Source organism: Nannobrachium achirus (assembly GCF_963921795.1).
Source record: "Nannobrachium achirus genome assembly, chromosome: 15".
In the NCBI taxonomy this organism is placed as follows: Eukaryota; Metazoa; Chordata; class Actinopteri; order Myctophiformes; family Myctophidae; genus Nannobrachium; species Nannobrachium achirus.
Genome location: NC_137822.1, coordinates 45599717 through 45622527, shown reverse-complemented (window position 1 = coordinate 45622527; position 22811 = coordinate 45599717). Strand labels below are relative to the sequence as shown.

The following is a 22811-nucleotide window of genomic DNA, read 5'->3' as shown; positions in this document are numbered from 1 at the left end:
TTCATATTAACCACTTGAACCCTAGTGTCCATATTCTGAGAACGTTGGCCAAAAATAGCAGATCTACAAGCTCACAGGTTTGTAGATCGGCTATAGTGAATATGCCGTCCGAATCAGGAGATAGGAGGTTTCATGGTCGACATCAGGCGTTATAATCTCGGGGAGTTTGGGGCAAATCCCCGTCAGACAGACAGCTAGCTGAGCGCTGCAGCAGCTGAACGCTGTGTGCTGTTGTTGGCCTGAGGGTGTTTGGTGACAGAGGCTGACGTGCCAACCCAAGTGTTTTCCTACCGTACGGTTCTTTAAAGACAGCTCGCTTAGTACGGAATTATGGGATTGTCTATAAATGATCCCATGGATGCAAAGTAGCCTGCGAGAAAATCACACCCAATGTGAAGTGAGTGAGTGAGAGTTCATTTCATTAAGCATCCCGCAAAGCTTGGCCCAATGAGCCGAGTGTGGGACATACAGTACATACAGTACTGTACGTAAAAACAGACAAGGCCAGCCCTGCAAGCCAAATGACGTCATGATGATAACATCCTCCGGTGACTCTGGTGACGTTCAGAACTAGGCCAGATTACAGCCCATATGGTGATGATCTTGACATCATTACCAGGACATCATATGGACTTATGGATTATTGTTATTGTTTGTAATGTTAGTTGAAATATGAGCATGTAAGGTTATATTCTGGGACATATCTGACTAGTTATGATATTTATCTGGCCTCAGAGCACACAACATTTACATTGTGTGCAATGTAAATGTTTCTCAACAGAGAGATGATGCTGTTCATAAAACCCTGCTGCGAGGCGTTGTAAGTTTGTAGATCGGCTATTTTTGGCAAAGAGGTTTGGTGTAGAGGGTAAAAAGAGCAGACTATGTACAGAATGAAAGGTAAAATGTATGAAATATTGACAGTTCAAGTGGTTAAATATCTGAAAACACAAATTGACATGAATCTAAAATACACTGATGATTGTGCCGGCAAATGATGAAACTATATGGAATCTATGAGTTGTGGGGGTCCCTGCTTCATCTCTCTCTCAACTAAGGGGTCCTTGGCCTGAAAACGTTGAAGACCCCTGGCCTATGGCATGAATTTGGAGTATTCCAGGTGCATTTTGTTAAATTAATTGATTTTTTTTGTTTGTTTGTTTGTTTCTAAGGACCCCCATCAGGACTGGTCTTCAGTGGTAGATCAATAAGGGACCTCATCAAGTCAACGTGACGCTCCTCTATCATCATGGGTCCTAAAGGCCTGTTAGTGTGTCTGCTGCTGACCGCTCTGATCAGCCCTACGGTGAGTCAGGCCTGGAGACATTATTACATAATCCCCACTTGTAACATGTACCATATAATCACTTACAGTATCATCTAAATTGTTTATGTTATGTAAAATTTGTATTTACATTTTTTATATAATAATGGAAATATCAGATCAACAAGCTCGGGCCTGAGCTTGTTGATCTGATATTTCCACAAGTTAACTTGTTCCTTTTTAAAATATGTTCATGGGAAATTGCAAGTGTGGTTGCCCTAACACGAGTCACACTTGTAAAATAATTCCATCATTCAAGTCAATGGGGAAAATTAATCCACTAATACATTAATGGCCACATATGAAGATCTCTGTGTCGGTCCTTGTGCCTTTCATGTATTTCGGGGGTGAACTATCCCTGTAAGTGTAAAACATGAACGGCATTTGTCATATGTTCCAATATTCAATGCAAAATACAAAATAAATAAATGCAAATTGCGAGTACGACAGTTAACGGTCATCTCCCCTGCCCTGGTACGGTGACCTCATGCAGCCCTACCTGATCGACGCGGGCCTGGTGAAGAAGATCCTGCGTCATCGCAGACAGACGCTGAGCCAGCATGGAGAGAACAACATCACCCTGCCTTCTGTAGACCAACCTGTGGTCTTCAACCATGTCTACAACATCAATGTTCCTGCCAGCGCTGTGTGCTCTGTGGACCTGGACGCTCCAGGTAGGAGGGCTGGGGTATTAGGGTTACAGGGTTAGATGATCTTAACCCATTGGAAAAAAGACGAAGCACCTGCATTTAAACACTGGCTTAATGAAATGACTAGTACACTTCATCTTGAGAGAATACGATATTCACTTAGAGACAGGGAGGCACAATTTGATAAGATCTGGCTGTCCCTTGTTCGTTACCTGAGTGGAAGGATGATGTTATTTTAAACTGTCTGTCTATCCAAATGAATATACATGGATTGCGTATGTCCATGGATCAACTCACTTCGATTCTTCGTTCTTTATTGTGTATCACGTCACTGAGCAGTAGGGGTGGGAGGGAATGAAGGGGTTGTTTTATGTCATGTGTTATTTGGTTTTGTATTTTATTTCGTGTTTTCTTGTTCCTTCTCTTTTCTCTTCTTTTTCTTTTCTTTAATTATGCAGAAGACAGAAATTGTTACTGTGATAACATGCTCATTGTATACCTTTTGATAATCTGTTGGCAATGAAACATATTTGACAAAGGGATAGAGGGTTAGATGGGTAGATGGGATGGGATGTGAACCTGGACGCCCCAGGTAAACCAGTGGTGGAAAGTAACTAAGTACTTTTACTCAAGTACTGATACTTTAAGACCTGGAACCATGGACAGATTAAGCCCCGTGAGGGCCCTGGCCTATAATTTTTTAGGGCCCCCCCACCCTCCACCATAACCCCCCTCCCTCCCAACACGTACTACCCAACTCTCAAAGCACCTCTAGACAACAGAGGAGGGGCCCGCACATTATATGTTCAATTAAAATATCCATTTAATTTTAGTAAATTGTCAATGACCAAGCGGCCCAGTTCCCCCAAGGGCCCCTGAGAGCCAAGGGCCCCTGGCAACGGCCCCAGCAGCCCAATGGTTAATACAGCCCTGCCTGGAACACATCTGTGTTGCGTTAGACTTGAACCAAAATATAAGGTGCTCACCGCCCTGCCCCAAGGGTTCCCTATCTATCCGGAAACTCCTTAGTGCATTTCCTCGTTTCCCCAAATGAGCGCTACTGCGTAACAGCGGGAAATGAAGAAACGGGGGAAACCACAACAGCAATGAGATTGAGTAAAAGCTTGAGTAAAAACAGTTCTTTATTGAAAAATATTGGACTGACACATCCCGAGGAGGTTCCGAATAGATAGAGAACACTTGGGGAAAGGCTGTGAGCACCTTTATAGTTTGGATTTGTACATGTTTGGAGCAGTAAGGGGATCAAACGGCCTCACGACCGTCCTCCCCCTCTCCCCTTTATAATGCTTTTAGAGAGAAAACCTCTTCAAAATAAAAGTCCTCTACAAGCGTTATAATTTATGGCTATTTTGTCTATTTCAACAGTGAGGATGTATTCTGAGGCCAATGTGTTCTTGTAGATGTTGAATAGAGGACTTGTGTTTTACCTCCACCGCCTCCAGGCACATCACTGCTGGATCCCAGAGAAGACGCGTCATCGTCGGGTTCTTCTTCGTCGTCGTCGGGTCTTCAGGCCACGGAGCACACGCTGGGCGGGGAGAACCAGATCGTGTTCACTCACCGCATCAACATCCCGCGCTCGGCCTGCGGCTGCACAGAGACCATGCCCGACATCAAGGCCCTGCTGAGCCGCCTGGAGATGCTGGAGGGAGAGGTGTCAACGCTGAGAGAGCAGTGTGGGGGAGACGCAGCCTGCTGCAGCTCACAGCTCACAGGTATATAGATAGATACTATAGATACTATAGATATAGATATAGATATAGATATAGATATAGATATAGATGCTGGAGGAGAGGTGTCTACGCTGAGAGAGCAGTGTGGGGGAGACGCTGCCTGCTGCAGCTCACAGCTCACAGGTATACACTATAGATATAGATATAGATATAGATAATATCTATATCTATATTATAGATATAGATAATCTATATTATAGATATAGATATAGATGCTGGAGGGAGAGGTGTCTACGCTGAGAGAGCAATGTGGGGGAGACGCAGCCTGCTGCAGCTCACAGCTCACAGGTATAAACTATAGATATAGATATAGATATAGATAGTATTGTTATAGATATAGATATAGATATAGTATAGATGCTGGAGGGAGAGGTGTCTACGCTGAGAGAGCAGTGTGGGGGAGACGCAGCCTGCTGCAGCTCACAGCTCACAGGTATATAGATAGATACTATAGATATAGATATAGATATAGATATGGATATGGATATAGATATAGATATAGATGCTGGAGGGAGAGGTATCCACCCTGAGAGAGCAGTGTGGGGGAGACGCAGCCTGCTGCAGCTCACAGCTCACAGGTATACACTATAGATATAGATATAGATAATATCTATATCTATATTATAGATATAGATAATCTATATTATAGATATAGATATAGATGCTGGAGGGAGAGGTGTCTACGCTGAGAGAGCAATGTGGGGGAGACGCTGCCTGCTGCAGCTCACAGCTCACAGGTATACACTATAGATATAGATATAGATATAGATAATATCTATATCTATATTATAGATATAGATAATCTATATTATAGATATAGATATAGATGCTGGAGGGAGAGGTGTCTACGCTGAGAGAGCAATGTGGGGGAGACGCAGCCTGCTGCAGCTCACAGCTCACAGGTATACACTATAGATATAGATATAGATATAGATAGTATTGTTATAGATATAGATATAGATATAGTATAGATGCTGGAGGGAGAGGTGTCTACGCTGAGAGAGCAGTGTGGGGGAGACGCAGCCTGCTGCAGCTCACAGCTCACAGGTATATAGATAGATACTATAGATATAGATATAGATATGGATATGGATATGGATATAGATATAGATGCTGGAGGGAGAGGTATCCACCCTGAGGGAGCAGTGTGGGGGAGACGCAGCCTGCTGCAGCTCACAGCTCACAGGTATACACTATAGATATAGATATAGATATAGATAATATCTATATCTATATTATAGATATAGATAATCTATATTATAGATATAGATATAGATGCTGGAGGGAGAGGTGTCTACGCTGAGAGAGCAATGTGGGGGAGACGCAGCCTGCTGCAGCTGACAGCTCACAGGTATACACTATAGATATAGATATGGATATGGATATGGATATGGATATAGATGCTGGAGGGAGAGGTGTCCACCCTGAGGGAGCAGTGTGGGGGAGACGCTGCCTGCTGCAGCTCACAGCTCACAGGTATACTCTATAGCAGGGCAGGAATTTCACGGAGGCCATGAAGGCCCCTCAGTTTGGCCTTGTGCCCCTCAAACCAATGGCATGACCTTAGGCCACAGTGGCCTTAATGCCCCAGCTGACTGCACCACTTTCTCCTCTGTCTCTTTCTGGTCAATATGTGTAGACAGTAGACAGTTTCAGAATATTAAAAAAAAAACACTGGTGTCTACATGACAAGAAAGAGACACCAGTGTTTTTTTTTAATATTCTGAAACCGTAACTCCCCAGAGTCCCCATCTTTAAACCGATCCAGTGACTTTGATTGGCGCAGGGCTGAGCATGGATCAGATTGTAATTTGTAAATACCATCATTTATCTATTTCACTGCAGATTATGCCCTAACCCTAAATTCAACTAATTCTTTCAATGGACTAAAATATTGTTTTATTTGATGGCCTTCCTGCCCTGGCTTTTGGCCTTTGTGCCCTCAAAAAATGGACAATACCAAAGGCCAAGTGGCCTTGCCCCTAAATTTACGAAATTCCACGCCTGCACTATAGATATAGATATAGATGCTGGAGGGAGAGGTGTCTACGCTGAGGGAGCATACGCAGCAGCTCACAGGTATACACTATTATGGTACACACACACACACACACACACACACACACACACACACACACACACACACACACACACACACACACACACACACACACACACACACACACACACACACACACACACACACACACACACACACACAGATGGCAGAGGAAACCATGCAAGGCACCAACCTGCTCACCGGGAGCAACTAGGGGTTCAGAGCCTTGCTCAACGACTCTTCCACACTAACTCTGGGGGAGCCCGGATTCGAACTGGGAACCCTTCGGGAACCCTTTGTGCTCTAATGACGGTTTCTCTACCCCTGAGCTATGCCGCCCCATAGATCAGGGGTCTTCAGCGTTTTCAGGCCAAGGACCCCTTAGTTGAGAGAGAGCTGAAGCAGGGACCCCCTCCCCCGTTTGACAGCACAATCATCAGTGTATTTTGGATTCATGTCAATTTGAGTTTTCAGATATTTAACCACTTGAACCGTCAATTCTTGAACTTTCACTTTGTACTTAGTCTGCACTTTTTGCCCTCTACACCAAACCTCTTTGCCGAAAATAACCGATATACAAGCTCACAACACCTCACAGTATATACTATAGATATAGATGCTGGAGAGGTGCAGCCTGCTGTAGCTCACAGCTCACAGGTATACAGGCCTACACCGTAAAGATGAGTTTTCAACAAAAAAAAAATGACTCCCCTGTAAATAATCATTTCATCTGCATCACCCCTGAGTTGCACTGCTATTTTTTAGAATCTTAATCACATCATATTACGCTACAAAAATATGCACATCTTTCCACCTGAGATACGGTAGGCTATGTCACAGAGAAATATCCTTTTCCATTAGAACTGACTTTATTGCGACCGTCAGGTCGCAGTTACTATCAAAACCTCGACCAGCTGTCTGTCAGTCTGTCTGTCTGTCTGTCTGTCTGTCTGTCTGTCTGTCTGTCTGTCACACGTCACACTTTTGCCCTGCGAATATCTCCACAACCGTTGTCCCGATCCAACCCATCAATTCTCACATGACCCTCTTCTAGCACCACCATGAGGCCGGTTCTTGCAAAACACATTTTTGGACACCCCTCCTACAGATTTTGCCCTAAAATCATGCAAATCGGTACGCAGTATGTCTACACTCATCTCATCAACATGGATCTGTCCCATATAGCGCCACCATCAGGCTGATTTTTTCAAACACATTTTTGGACACTGCTCCTACACATTTTGCCCTAAAATCACGCAGCGACCTGACGGTCGCTTAACTCCCGATTAGGGAGTCATACTGGTAAGTTTATACTTGACGTTTAACCACTTGAACCCCTGCATCCCTATTCTGGGGGAAACGTTCACCGAAATAGCAGATCTACAAGATCACAACACGTGACAACGTGATGCGTTGTGAGCTTGTAGATCTGCTATTTTTGGTGAAGAGATAGAGTTGGGGTAGATCAGGAAAAGTACAGTTCATATCAGGTCTGTTTTACTAAGCATAGATAGAGGGTCTAAGATAGGTGGCAACAGGTCTAAATGGGTTTTAAGAAAGCGACGATGTCATACATTTTTGTTACCCCTTTTTTATTGTCATGCCAATTGAATCCTTCCCACACACATTTCTGTGTTGTCACTGCTGTTCTGTATCCTACTGGCTCACCTACGAGTGAGGAGCCCCCACCGGGAGGACGTCCTACTGCTCCTGTCCAACAGTTCAGAAACCTGCATACCACTGACATACTTAATGGGGAATCCAAGCTAATAGAAACTGCAGGCTTTCTGTTCCTGGAAAGTCAGCCTGGCTATAATGGGAAGCATTGTTCTGGCGTTAATACAAATCTAAGTCAAAACATAGGCGGGTTTCTGAAAGTGTCCACAGCCCTCCTATGAGACAGAGCAGAAAATACATTGTACAATTTCATCATGAGCATCATGAGATCTGGCATATAATGTGCCTAGCTGGGCAGTGAGGTGAGGACCAGTTATACAGACACAGGTTGGAAATGGGTGAAGTCGTTCTTTAAGTATAGAAGGTTTTAAGAGATTAAACAGAGTTGATACAGCAATAAAACAACATTGAGGTTTCTCTCTCCTTCATTCCCTCCCTCCCCTCCCCCTCCCTCTCCCCTCTCCACCTCTCCACCTCTCCCTCTCTCTCTCTCTCTCTCTCTCTCTCTCTCTCTCTCTCTCTCTCTCTGTCTCTCTCTCCCCCTCTCCCTCTCCCTCCCCCTCTCCCTCCCCCTCTCCCTCTCCCTCTCCCTCTCCCTCCCTCTCTCTCCCCTCTCCCTCTCCCCCTCTCCCTCTCCCCCTCTCCCTCTCCCTCTCCCTCTCTCCCTCTCTCTCCCTCTCCCTCTCTCTCTCTCTCTCTCTCTCTCTCTCTCTCTCTCTCTCTCTCTCTCTCTCTCTCCCAGGGGAGGTGGGAACCAAGCCGTTCTGCAGCGGCCATGGAAACTACAGTGTGGAGAGCTGTGGTTGTGTGTGTGAGCCTGGCTGGGTGGGGGCCAACTGCTCGGAGGAGGCGGGGTGTCCCGCAGGCTGCCAGGAGGGGGGCGGGGCGTGTGTGAGGGGAAAATGTGAGTGCTTCCCGGGCTTCTCCGGAGAGGACTGCTCCGTAGCGCTCTGCCCCGTGGACTGTGGGGAGAACGGACGCTGTGTGGAGGGCTCCTGCGTCTGCTCTGAGGTAAGGCAGGGACTATAAGTCAGTGGTTCACAAACCTCTTTCATGTCATGGACACATATTAGCCTGCTGCGGACCCCCATTTGAAAACATATGCATTTTAATGACACGCCATCAAACACATATTTTGATTGGCAGGACATTGTTATAACGATCATTAGATAATAATCCAACAATCTCCCTGTCTCCCTTCCCAGTCACAGTTCCGAGTTTTAATGAATGTAGAATTATGTTCAGGATTGCCTGGTGACCTAATTTAAATGACCATGTTAAAAATGTATTTAATCGATTTTAAAATAAGAATCCTCTCTCACACTTGTGCCAGTGATTACCTTCCCCTGTGCCAATGTTGGCACCTGTACCTCTGGTGTACACTCTCAGAGTTACAGAGAATACAGACCTACAGTAGGCTATAAGGGTCCATTTGGTTCCTAACTATCAATCATTTGTGGTTTAAAAACACAGACTTGCATTCCATACCTAATCACCAATGACACAGAGTGAGTAGACAGAATGTTATAATGAATTATTATGAAAATGGGTGAAGTGCTCCTTTTATTATATAGTTCAGACAATTTTTCAATAATATTTATACCCCACTAACTACATCTAAACAGCATTATTGTACAGCATTTTCGGATGAATTACTTTGCAGATTCAGATTATTATTACAAAAACAACACAAGTTGTGAGCTTGAAGATCTGCAAACATTTTCAAAAACAATATTAAGATTTAATTGTTTGTATCGTCCATATTGGCATGTTTGTAGCTTATTGCCTGTACCTTAAAAGAATCTATGAAATATTCATAGATTAATCAATCAATCCCACTGCTCACAGGGCTTCTCAGGAGAGGACTGTTCAGTAGTGCTGTGCTCTGTGGACTGTGGAGACAATGGACAGTGTGTGGACGGGACCTGTGTCTGTTCTGAGGTAGGAGGGGACCATTATGGACATTTACAGTACTGTCATGATTGTGGGCACATTAATTGATTTATTTATACTAGTCCTTTACCCAGGGGTGACTCAGAAGTAATGTTGGGGAACCCACACATGTGCCCGTTGGGCAGAATAGTCACCATCGATGGGCACGGTAGTGATGTCAGTCAGTTATATGCTGATATCAGTTGGGCATTGTTAGCATGGTGGCGACACTGTTTGTTTAGTATCAGTGATGTCAGCATGCAGACAGACGGACGGACGGCGGACAGACATTCGCTAAATGAATAGTTATTATTAGATAGTAAATGTTTAACCTGGAGTAGTCCTGTTAGATTCATAATCTCCTTTACAAAGGGAGTTCTGGCCAAAACAGCAGCATAAAGGTTTCATTTTCAGTTTCTGTCAGAAACCATGTATTTCCATAATATTTCATCGTCATGTTGGTTTGTTTGTTTTTTTCGTAAATGACTGGACAATTCAGAAACCTGACTACCAGTGACATAAGCTAGCTAGGATAATAAGACCTTTATTGATCCCACAGGGGAAATTCAGGTGTCAAAGACAGTAGGCTACAGCAGTTATTCAGTCATTTGAAACTTTATCGATTGATTATATGCAAAAGACTATGACTGAACTGAATCAAACAAGCCCTTGGCTCAATATAATATGTAACTAATCAATCCCAATGCTTGCAGGGCTTCTCAGGAGAGGACTGTTCAGTAGTGCTGTGCTCTGTGGACTGTGGAGACAATGGACAGTGTGTGGACGGGACCTGTGTCTGTTCTGAGGTAGCTATAGAGATGAGAATACTGTTTGTTTATGTATGTGTGTGCGTGCTTGAATGTATGTAAATTGTGTACAGTACAGTACCTGTTCAGATTAAAAATCTCCTTTACGAGGGAAAACGGCTGCATAAAAAAGCAGGTCTACGATTTATTTTAAATGTAACCCTAGTGTACTTAAAAGGGAAAACCACCCATTTTCAACATTGAACTATGTCATTAATATACCTTAGAGGAGTTGTGTGAAAATCACACCGTGATGACATCACACCGGTGTACTTTGCAATAGAAACCCAAAAATCTATCCTCTAGGCATTTCTAGGCAACACAGAAGGGGGGGGGGGGACTTTTGAACTCCTCTAAGGTATATTAATGACATAGTTCAATATTGAAAATGGACCACATCACCCACATTTTAACCTTATCTTCATATAATTGGTGCACACTAATGGATGGGACCATGTCTGTCTGCTCACTCAGCAGCCCTCAATATAGTAGGGACTTTAAGCTCTGACGATTTTCAGGACGGCAACGCCAGGCGGACTACGGCTGCTATGACGCAATCGCCGTAGCAGTCAACATCGTTAAGCAAACAGCCGTCGGCGACGGGGTCCCACCCCTTTTACTGAACTCTTTGGTTCCCATGGCGACGTGTCTATGCAGCAGACATTGTGGACGCTGCGTGGAAAGGGAGCTTCTGCCGTAGTATAGGAAGGGCTGCGGCGGCAAGCAGGTTTATCTATCGAGCGCTCGAGCCGTCTGCTGTAGCCATCGGAGCTTAAAGTCCCTAATATGTAATCAATCAATCCCAATGCTTGCAGGGTTTCTCTGGAGAGGACTGTTCAGTAGTGCTGTGCTCTGTGGACTGTGGAGACAATGGACAGTGTGTGGACGGGACCTGCGTCTGCTCTGAGGTAGGAGGGGACCATTATGGACATTTTATTTAAGTATTCACATCGCGACACATTGTGAGCTTGTAGATTTTCAATTTATATTTGAAAATGGGGACATTTTGCAGTGAGTACTTTTGGGACTTTAAATACATATTTATACCAATACTTTTGTACCTTTACTCAAGTAGCCTAAATGTGTACTGCCCTACAAAGGCAAAGTGCAGTAACTACGTTTTCGGACACACCAACTTATTTGTGTCGCCCAAAGCTCAAATTAGTCTTCATGATATTGGGGGATGATAAATTATCTCAAGAACAGTTGTACAATCAGTGTAATATCACTTATATGCCTATATCCCCTTTGGCTTACCAGTTGTAACACATTTTTTAGTGAAATTCTTGTACGTAGTTACTGCACTCTGCCTTTGTATAGTATAATTCCTGACTTCTACTTGTAACAAAGTAGTTCTACATTGCAGTATTGATTCTTTTACTTAAAGGGGAGAACCACCCATCTTCAACATTGAACTTAGTCAAAGTACACTGTGATGACATCATCACTGTGTACTTTGCAAGCCAAACACCAAGATCAGTCCTCCAGTTCTAGGCAACACAGAAAGGGGGGGACTTTTATCTTATTTCCACATAACAACTCAAAGGTATATGAATGACATAATTCAATGTTGAAAATGGGTGGTTCCTCCCTTACTTTCTTCACCACTGATTGGAACTCAGATTGTCTTAAAAAAGTATTTTCCATTTCCTGAAAAGTGAACCATTTTGGACATACAAGGTTTTCCACCCGACAGCACTGATGTTGTTGTTTTTATTTTGTCCTGTCCACCTCCTCAGGGTTATGTGGGAGAGGACTGCTCCCAGACAGCCTGTCTCAACGCATGTCTGGGTCGAGGTCGCTGTGAGGACGGAGAGTGTGTCTGCTCAGAGCCCTGGACGGGAGAGGACTGCTCCGAGCTCATCTGCCCCAAAGACTGCTACGACCGCGGAAGCTGCCTCAACGGAACCTGCCTCTGCGACCAGGGTTTCACCGGGGAAGACTGTGGGGAGCGCACCTGTCCCGGAGACTGCCAGGTTAACCTCGCGTCACCAGGCTTTCCGCTGGGGGAAAGCCTGGTCTTCGTTTACTAAACGGGTCGCTTGATCCGGTCTAGACCGGATGGTGTCCTACGTCATTTTGTATTCAAAACGGACTACACTTTGGCAGGAAACACCACACCGGAAACAGTTTCAACCCAGTTAGCGCATGCGCAAGTAGGGGTTAAAACTGTTTCCGGTTTGGTGTTTCCTGCCAAAGTGTAGTCCGTTTAGACTACAGAATGGCGTAGGACGCCATCCGCTCCCGACCAGATCAAAAGCCCGAATTTGGAAGCCGTCCCATTGTTCTGTTATTTGCTGTAAACATATCATTATAATAGAATGGATGTTTTAAATTAGTATTTCTCAAACTTTTTTCTGCATGGGCACACTTTTCATGTCCCAAGAATCCATGGGCACACCAACATAATACGGGGGTGTAAATATCGTCACTGTCGGGAAGAAACCTTGTATCTCCAAGTTTCAAATGTGTACGTTTCTACGCAAAGTAAAGCCCTGCTTCATCATACAAGGCTGTCGCACAACAGTAGTGAAAACAGCCGATCTACAAGCACACAACGCCTCGCACCGCGAGGCGTTGTGTGCTTGTAGATCTGCTTGTAGATCTGCACTAGTTTAAATCATTTTTAAAATAATAAATACAATACTGGCTTTCAAGCAGTTTCAAGGGGCACACTTGACCCTTCTCAGGGGCACACCAAAGGTCCCCAGGCACAGTGGTTGAGAAACACTGCTTTAAATAATCGACGAAAGACAAAGTAGTCTGATTAACCACTTTCGCCCTATTTTATTTTATACCCCTTAAATCCCAGCATCCGTATTGTGGAGAAAGATTTAGCAGAAAATAGCAGATCGACAAGCTATTTTCAGTGAAAGCTTTCCTTCAATAACAGTAAACAGAAAAGACGATAGAATGGAGCCCTAATGGAATCAGCTCAGCCATACAGGTTTCAAGTGGTTCAGCAGTGTTATACTGTACAACTTGTTGTACAAAACTAGAAAAGAATAGCAGATCCACGCGGACATAGATTATTTAAATATTGATATAATTGTTAAACGCTCACTTTAAATTAAACGGTGCACTTGTCCCGGAAGGTTAATGGTTTCTGTGTGGAAACCACACATAGAAAATAGATTATCTTTATAATATATATAATGATTAGTTGTATTAACCCTTTGCGTTCCTCTCATCATGCAGGGTAATGGTTTCTGCGTGGACGGCCGCTGTGTGTGCAGTGTGGGCTACACAGGAGAGGACTGCTCTACTCTCACCTGTCTGAATGACTGTAATGATAGAGGTACTGTCTGTCTGTCTGTCTGTCTGTCTGTCTGTCTGTCTGTCTGTCTGTCTGTCTGTCTGTGTGTGTTTGTCTGTCTGTCTTTCTGTCTAGGCATCCATCCATTTAAAGGGGAAATCCAGACCAAAACATATCCCCCCAAAAGTGCCTTTTTTCATACATGTTCCTACCTGGTTTGGTGGATTTCTGTTGTCATCCGAGTTTTGACGACCACTCCTCACAGCTAAAATGGGACTGGTGATACTCTCCCAAAATCTCTTATTTCAGGCGCTCCAAAGTTACTTTTTTCTTTATGAATCGTATATTTATTGTTCCCTGAGACCACCCGTGTATGTGCCATGCTGTAATGTAATCTAATGTTAATGTAATCCATAGGTACATGTTTCAATGGCATGTGTATCTGTCATGCTGTAATGTAATAATGTAATCTAATATTAATGTAATCTACAGGTACATGTTTCAATGGGATGTGTATAATAATGTAATCTAATATTAATGTAATCCATAGGTACATGTTTCAATGGCATGTGTATCTGCGTTGCTGTAATGTAATCTAATGTTAATGTAATCTACAGGTACATGTTTCAATGGGATGTGTATCTGTCATGCTGGATACCAAGGTGAGGACTGCAGCCAGCTGGCATGTCTAAACAACTGTAACACTAGGGGGCAGTGCATCAACGGACAGTGTGCGTGCGATGTCGGGTTCCAAGGAGAGGACTGCTCTGAACTGTCCTGCCCCAACAACTGTCTGGACAGGTTAGTGTTGTTTGGAACTTTTCATTCGTTTTTTTAATTATTTGAAAAATGTTGTTGATTGATTTGATCAAGTACTTCATTAGCAGTTTGCATAGGAAAGGCGCAGGACAGTACAGTTCAGATCCAACGTCTTCTAATAGGATTTAAACCACAATAAAGCACTATGGCTTGTTTACATTGGGGTCCCATATGGGTGAGATTCAAAAGAGTCAGAAGAAATTGCAAAGATAGCAGATCTACAAGCTCACGAAGATCGGATGTTTTTGCTATATCTGAAGAAATGTATTGTTAGATAAGATTTCATGCACACAGAATAGTAGACTTATATGAAATATTGACAAAGACTAACAATAAGGACAACATCTAAACACAGTTAGTTTCAGTTTCTTTTTTTTTTGTAAGAAAACATGTGTTAACAGGTAAAATAACTGCTGGTGTAGATGGAAATTATGTTTAAAACAACATGTTTGTTAATTGTTACATACTATGCCTCTAACTATCATATCGTCACTGTCGGGCAGAAACCTTGTAAGTTTCAACTACTACTACTTCACCATACAAACATTTTTGCACAAAAGTAGTGAAAATAGCAGATCTACAAGAACACAATGCCTCGCAATGCGAGGCATTGTGTGCTTGTAGATCTGCTATTTTCACTATTTTAAATCATTTTTAAGATAATAACAAAAAAAGCAAGGTTTTGGACATACAAGGTTTCCACCCAACAACGACAATACAACCCTTGCCGTGTTATATACAGAGGAAGCCTCTAACTATCATATAACCCTTGCTACTCTATACACAGAGGGCGCTGTGTGAACGGCCAGTGTGTGTGACTGTGAGGAAGGCTCTAACTATCATATAACCCTTGCTACTCTATACACAGAGGGCGCTGTGTGAACGGCCAGTGTGTGTGACTGTGAGGAAGGCTCTAACTATCATATAACCCTTGCTACTCTATACACAGAGGTCGCTGTGTGAACGGCCAGTGTGTGTGACTGTGAGGAAGGCTCTAACTATCATATAACCCTTGCTACTCTATACACAGAGGGCGCTGTGTGAACGGCCAGTGTGTGTGACTGTGAGGAAGGCTCTAACTATCATATAACCCTTGCTACTCTATACACAGAGGTCGCTGTGTGAACGGCCAGTGTGTGTGACTGTGAGGAAGGCTCTAACTATCCTATAACCCGTGCTGTGTGGTCCACAGAGGGCGCTGTGTGAACGGCCAGTGTGTGTGACTGTGAGGAAGGCTCTAACTATCATATAACCCGTGCTGTGTGGTCCACAGAGGGCGCTGTGTGAACGGCCAGTGTGTGTGACTGTGATGAAGGCTCTAACTATCATATAACCTGTGCTGTGTGGTCCACAGAGGGCGCTGTGTGAACGGCCAGTGTGTGTGACTGTGATGAAGGCTCTAACTATCATATAACCTGTGCTGTGTGGTCCACAGAGGGCGCTGTGTGAACGGCCAGTGTGTGTGACTGTGAGGAAGGCTCTAACTATCCTATAACCTGTGCTGTGTGGTCCACAGAGGGCGCTGTGTGAACGGCCAGTGTGTGTGACTGTGAGGAAGGCTCTAACTATCCTATAACCCGTGCTGTGTGGTCCACAGAGGGCGCTGTGTGAACGGCCAGTGTGTGTGACTGTGAGGAAGGCTCTAACTATCCTATAACCTGTGCTGTGTGGTCCACAGAGGGCGCTGTGTGAACGGCCAGTGTGTGTGACTGTGAGGAAGGCTCTAACTATCCTATAACCCGTGCTGTGTGGTCCACAGAGGGCGCTGTGTGAACGGCCAGTGTGTGTGACTGTGAGGAAGGCTCTAACTATCCTATAACCCGTGCTGTGTGGTCCACAGAGGGCGCTGTGTGAACGGCCAGTGTGTGTGACTGTGAGGAAGGCTCTAACTATCCTATAACCCGTGCTGTGTGGTCCACAGAGGGCGCTGTGTGAACGGCCAGTGTGTGTGCGATGAAGGCTTCGCCGGGGAGGACTGCAGCGTGAGGACGTGTCCGTCAGACTGCTTCCTGCGTGGGGACTGCGTGGACGGACGGTGTGTCTGCTTCATAGGCTTCCAGGGAGAGGACTGTGGAGAGCTCAGCTGTCCCAACAACTGCCTGGACCGAGGACGATGTGTGGACGGACAGTGTGTGTGTGACGAAGGTGATAAATCCATATCCATATTTCACATTTAAAAATCTAAGTAATTTATTTTGTCACATTCCAGTATCAAACAAAAGGCAGCAAAAGTAGCAGATCTACTCTACAAGCTCACAAAGCGTTGCTATTTTAGTTATTTTTGAAATGTTTCATGTGAAAGGGAATGTTACACTCGTCTGTGGGTTTTTGGAAATTTTGTTTCACATAATGTTTCTAAAAACCTTTGTGCGTCTCTCTTGTGATGATGGCGTAGTGCATTCATTTATATATATTTAAAGATATGGATATTCATACTGACAGCAAACAAATTAAAACCTTTGAAAGAAGCAATTTCTTTCTTTTCCTTTTTTAAATTTATCCCACGATTTTGGAACCCATTTTTCACCCAGTGCCAATTGCCCTAAGCTGTAATCCTGGGCACTGCACTCCCTCTGCCAACCTGGGGAGGGCCCCGAACTGAGCTCATGCTTCCTTCAGTGCATGAGGAGTGAGCAGGCCGCATCTTTTCACCTGTCAGGGAATGTTTTTATGAATAAAGTACCTTGATTTGACGCCCTCTTCTCCTATTATTTTTTGAGTGCTCGGACCGCTCCTCTTTCAAGTTTTAGTCCTGTTGATCCTAAAAGCACCAACCGTACGTTTTGAACTTGCAGCTCCATTGGTTCTTCTCTCTTTTCACTTTGAAAGTAATCCCCTTGTTGCTGGTGTTCAGGCTTCACGGGGGAGGACTGCGGTCAGAAGTCGTGTCTCAACGACTGCATGGCGCGGGGGATGTGCGTGGACGGACGCTGTGTGTGTGAGGAGGGCTACGAGGGAGACGACTGCTCCGTGCTCACCTGTCCTGACAACTGCAACAACAGGTAGGGCTGGCACATTGAGCATTGAACATGAAGGAAGAGGATGCATTATGTAAGGACTGCACCTGCTTTGCGTATAGCCCTTATTTATAAGCATTGTGAGGGTTTTAAATATATTGCACTATTTCAAATTGTATAGCTTTTTTTGTACGTGTTGTCATCATGTTGTACTCGGGGCCTTCTTGAAGAAGAGATCTTGCTCTCAATGGTCTGGCTTTGCCTTTGCAAATTTAGAAATAGCCTATCTGCAAGCGTTGTGAGCTTCAGCTTATAGATCTGCTATTTCCAAACTTGACATATACACAAGCTTGACATATACACACATCTTGTATGGGTGCCCAGGCACAAAGTATTTTCAGATGAGGGTCAGCAGCCAAATACATACTGTATATCAATGTGGGAGTCCTTGACATGAAAACAAGTTTGAGAACCACTGTTCTAAACACCATGTACATACGTGACATGCTATCTGTATATTGTCTCTGGCTGGAAACCCAATCAGAATCCCCCCAGATTTGCAAAAGTAGCAGATCTATACAAGCTTGCAGTTCTGCTACTTTTGATGCTTTTGTGTGATACTGTAGTAGGATCAATAGGGCGTTAATTGACGAAAAAAGACAAAAGGTTAGAATGTGGAGATGAGAGGTTTCTGCCCAACAGCAACGATAAATTATGTCTTTTTCATGATTTGACCCGTTTCTCTCGTGTGTTTTTATTCCACCTCCATCCTCTCATGAAGAATCTACAAAATGATTGTAAACCTGCGATCATGTGACAATGAGGTTGACGTAGCCTCGCATAGCCAGACAAATCTGCCATTGCAAAGAAAAATTACACATTGTCTGGCTATGCAAGTCTAATGTTGATTGTGATTTGTGACCAACAGGGGGCGGTGTGTCAGAGGCGAGTGCGTGTGCGAGCTGGGGTACGAGGGTCTGAGCTGTGGAGAGCTGAGCTGCCTCAACAACTGCCAGGACAACGGACGCTGTGTGAACGGACAGTGTGTCTGCGACGAGGGCTACATTGGAGAGGACTGCTCTGAGGGTAAGAGGTGGTGATGAGGGCTACATCATAGAGCAGTGGTTCTCAACCTTTTCAGGCCACGAACCCCAAAATAATCATATTTTAACTGGGGACCCCCCCACCCTGATGAGCACTAAGAGTTGAGGCATTACATTTTGCATAACAGGTTCTGTTGTGGAAATAGCAGATCTACATGCTCACATGTGAGCCGGTAGAGCTCTCGCTTTTGGACCACAAGGTCATGTGTTCGATCCCGGCGCCGCCAGTGTATGAGTAGCACTACCTGGGTGTGGTAAGTTGTGCGGCAAGTACTGGGAGTCTGACGGTGGGAGTGTCGAGTGGTGTGGTGCTCCACTTCAGCATTCCACCTCCCAGGGGTCTAGCGCATTGTAACAGCATGTGTGTGCCTCTCCCCAGCTACTTACTTACACAAAAGCATAAAATAATAGCACATCTGCAAGCTCGAAACACGTGCGTTTTGGGCTTGTCGCAAATTACCCCTTTCCATAGCTGCACCCAAAGGAAGTGAAGAGAATGTGAAGAGAATTAATTGCCTTTTCTAAATTCTCCCAAACTTGAATGCAGCGTTGTATGTCGACCCACATTTTCTGGTGGGTCACAAATTTCAGCGAATCAGGAGCGATCACCCATTTACCAGCGTCAATCCTTATGAGTCTTCATAAGTGCATTATAATGCACTTATGAAACCTCATAAGACGCGACCTTTAACTAAAGTGTTACTGATATGCTCAAATATAACAAAATATATATATCTTCTCTTCTCTCTTGTCTCCAGTGTCTCCTCCCAAGGACCTGACGGTGACAGACGTCACCAAGGAGACGGTGGGGCTGCGCTGGGACAACCAGATGCTGGTGACAGAGTACCTGGTGACCTACGTGCCCACGGCGCCGGGCGGCCTCTACCAGGAGTTCACGGTGCCCGGCGACACCACCGCCGCCACGGTGCGGGAGCTGGAGCCTGGCATCGAGTACCTCATCAACGTGTACGCCGTGCTCAGCAACAAGAGGAGCGTACCCGTCAGCGCAAGGGTGGCCACACGTAAGCTCACAGTTCCCCAATTAGTTTTCCTCAAGGGCCGAATTATGTCTAGGGTACAAAGCCGAGGGCCACAACATTGCAACATTGCACGACGGTGGCGTTCCCGCTACTCCAGCTACTCCAGCTACTCTAGATATCGTCGTTTGTCGGGTGAAAATCTTGTATGTCCAAAACCGTTTGTTTTGCATTTATCATTTTAAAAATTATTTAAACTAGTGAAAACAGCCAATCTACAAGCACACAACGCCTCGCACCGCGAGGCGTTGTGTGCTTGTAGATCGTCTGTTTCCACTACTTTTGTGCAACGGCCTTGTATGATTTGCAAGAGAACGTAGAAATTTGGAGATACCCGTACGAGATTTCCACCCGACAACGACGATATACTAGTGTTGTTGCTGCTCTTACTGGGGTTGGTGTGGGCCAGACAGTAGCCCCCCGCGGGCCGCAAATGGCACGCGGGCCGCCTGGAACCCTGGTATAGTCTGTAATCTGACTGGATGCATAGTGTAGTGAAGTGGTTCTCAAAGTGGGGCCCAGGGATCCTTAGGGATCTCTGAGGGGGTTCCAAATAGACTCTTACAGGTCTGTAACTCTAAGAGTGTACAAAATACATTTGTACACTCTTGGACGTATGGGGGTCCTTGAAATTCTGAAAAGTCTGAGGACCACGGCTCTAGTGCATTGTTTCCCAAACATTGGGTCGGGACTCATTTGTGGGTCACGGACCAATTTTCATGCATTATATGCAAGTAAATCTCTCTTTTTTCTTCCTTTTTAAAAAAATAGGTTTTTTCAAAAGTAAAAGAAAAAGAGACATGTTTTCGTAAAAAAGAATACATATAGGCGATACAAGTTTTCTGCCATCTATTCTATAGTATTGATTGTATTGATTTGTATTGATTCTGCCCATCATGCCACCCTGTGTTGTGTTCAGATCTGCCCCAGCCAGAGGGCCTGAGGTTCTACTCTGTCAGGGAGACGTCAGTAGAGGTCCAGTGGGATCATCTGGACATCTCCTTCGACGGCTGGGAGCTCTACATCCGCAACACGGTCAGTTTGTCCACATCTCAGGTCTTAGGGGGCATCTGTAGCTCAGGAGGTAGAGCATGTTGGCCAATGGTCCGTGGATCGGCGGTTCAAATCCTGGCTCTTCCTGTCTACATGTCAAAGAGTCATTGAGCAAGACTCTGAACCCCTAGTTGCTCCCAGTGAGCTGGTTGGTGCCTTGCATGGTTTCCTCTGCCATCGGTGTATGAATATGTGTGTGAATGGGTGAATGTAATGCACAATCTATGTAAAGCGCCTTGGATAAAGGCGCTATATAAATGCACCATTTACCATTTATTCTGGACCTTGATTAAACGGCGATAAAACAATAATCTGTCAGATCTTGTCAATGGTAGTAAATGTGTTAAAATAGCTCCAGAATTTGTCTCGTTAACCTTATTTTATTCTTTGGCTGTTCAAGTTTAGCCAGTCTCCAAGCTCACAGCGTGTGACGATTTGGAGAAAAAAATCAACACAAATCTGGCATGAAATCCTTTCAGATGGGGGTCCACTGCCAAAGAGATTATCAGTTAGGGGGTCCTTCACGTGAAAATGTTTGAGAAGCACTGTTGAAAATGTCTTAACTTTGTATATGTTGCGTTATGAAGTGAGTGTGCTTTGTGTGTGTGTGTTGTGTCCCCATGCAGAAGGAGGAGAACGGCCAGGTGGTCAACACCCTGCCCCCCTCCCAGACCAGGTTCAACCAGTCTGGACTGGGACCCGGCCAGGAGTACCAGGTGTCCCTGAACCTGCTGAAGAACAACACCAGAGGACCCCAGACCTCCAGGACCTTCTCCACACGTCAGTTCACCTTAACAACCCATAGCACTTAACCATATTGTTACTGTCGGGCAGAAACCTTGTTTCTCCAAGTTTCAAATGTGTATGTTTTTTCGTAAAGTAAAGCCCCGCTTCATCATACAAGACTGTCACACAAAACTAGTGAAAATAGCAGATCTACTACTTGTAGATCTGCTATTTTCACTAGTTTAAACCATTTTTTAAATGATGAATATAAAACGAACAATTTTGGACATACAAGGTTTCCACCCGACAACAACCATATAGTCCTGTGAAGGTGTGCATATTAGCCTATTGTTTTGCCTATAATGGCACATACTGTACTGTTACTGTATGCCCCAAAGTATAGGAGGCCTGCTTTAGAGTAGTTCTACAGAGAGCTGCTCACACATGGAGCTGTGCTCTGCTGCACTCTGTTCACTGTTCACGGATACTTTGTTTCAGATCCATCACAGATGTGTGGGACTGTAGAGAACATAAGAAACTGTGATCATCATCGCATGTTTACAGATGTAGAAAAGCAGGGAAAAAAAGTTTCATACAAATTATTTTCTGAATTACAATTTCTAAATTCTTTTCTTTCTTTCACCTTTATTTAGTCAGGGGAGCCCATTGAGAGCAAGCTCTCTTTTTCAAGGACACCCTGATTACAACATAGAAAAACAATACAAGCAATGACAAATAATACAAAATAATACAACAAGCAATTGAATCATGGAACAACGTTACAGATGCAAAGTAAAATGTGTTGTTACACAAAGCAGGTACAGTCACTATTTAGTGTGCCTTCAAGTAGTACTTTGAATGTCTCTATTGAAAGCAATCGAGCCATTTTCAGCGAATCCTGAAGTTTATCCCACTTGTGTGGAGCATAATACTTAAAGGCAGTCTTTCCTTGATTGATTTAGAATTTAGGCTAATCTGTGTAGACTAAAGAAAATCCTGTCTCACAAATCACCATAACATACAGTATAGTGCACACATGAGCAGTTATATCCAATCTCTGGAGGAAAGCAGTTCCTGGAGAAACTGCGTGGGCTGCGATGAGGAAAAGACTGGGTAGAAATAGCATATGAGGGAAATTCATCTTCAAATGTAAGGGGGGGTATTGTGGGTGGGGGCTAGGGCGGGTTGGGGCATGTGGGAAAGTGTGGGCGGGGAGTTAGTGCACAACTAAGCCAAACGTTTTAAAGTTTGAATGGTGTTGCTAGGTGAAAGTAGGAAGGAGTAGATAGCTGCCAAAGTTTGTGGGGTGTTTGTGTGTGTGTGCGTGTGTGGGTGTGCGCGCGTGTGTGTGTGTGTGTGTGCGTGCGTGCGTGTGTGCGTGCGTGCGTGCGTGGGGGTGAGAGGGGATTATTCTACAATTCACTGAACACGTTTGAATGGAATGTCTTGGCGTTAGTATAAAGTAGTAGTTACTGTACAGAAGGTGCCAAAGTTTTTACCGTATATAAAGCATACATGATAAACAGTGAGCAGACCATTAGCGCGCTGCTGGCTGCAGCCAAACCACAGCTGCTCTTGCCACGGGAATTTAATTACAACGCACAGCTCCATGAGAGCAGAATGATTTCAACAGCAGCTCGTTACTGCGCACTGTACGC

General features: G+C 44.5%; 1 protein-coding gene across 1 annotated transcript in view; it reads left to right on the top strand.

Moving 5' to 3' along the window:
- Positions 1–1249: 1249 nt before the first annotated feature.
- Positions 1250–22811, top strand: part of LOC308299899 (tenascin-like) — a gene marked incomplete at both ends in the record, with an annotated part of 71213 nt that continues 49651 nt past the window's right edge. The window contains 13 exons of the mRNA XM_080743679.1: positions 1250–1306; positions 1818–1998; positions 3438–3710; positions 8207–8475; positions 11942–12178; positions 13401–13500; positions 14076–14259; positions 16199–16422; positions 17132–17279; positions 18163–18320; positions 19096–19359; positions 20294–20409; positions 21054–21207. Coding sequence (XP_080599805.1) covers positions 1250–1306; positions 1818–1998; positions 3438–3710; positions 8207–8475; positions 11942–12178; positions 13401–13500; positions 14076–14259; positions 16199–16422; positions 17132–17279; positions 18163–18320; positions 19096–19359; positions 20294–20409; positions 21054–21207 — 2365 coding nt within the window. The remainder of the gene's footprint in view (positions 1307–1817; positions 1999–3437; positions 3711–8206; positions 8476–11941; positions 12179–13400; positions 13501–14075; positions 14260–16198; positions 16423–17131; positions 17280–18162; positions 18321–19095; positions 19360–20293; positions 20410–21053; positions 21208–22811) is intronic.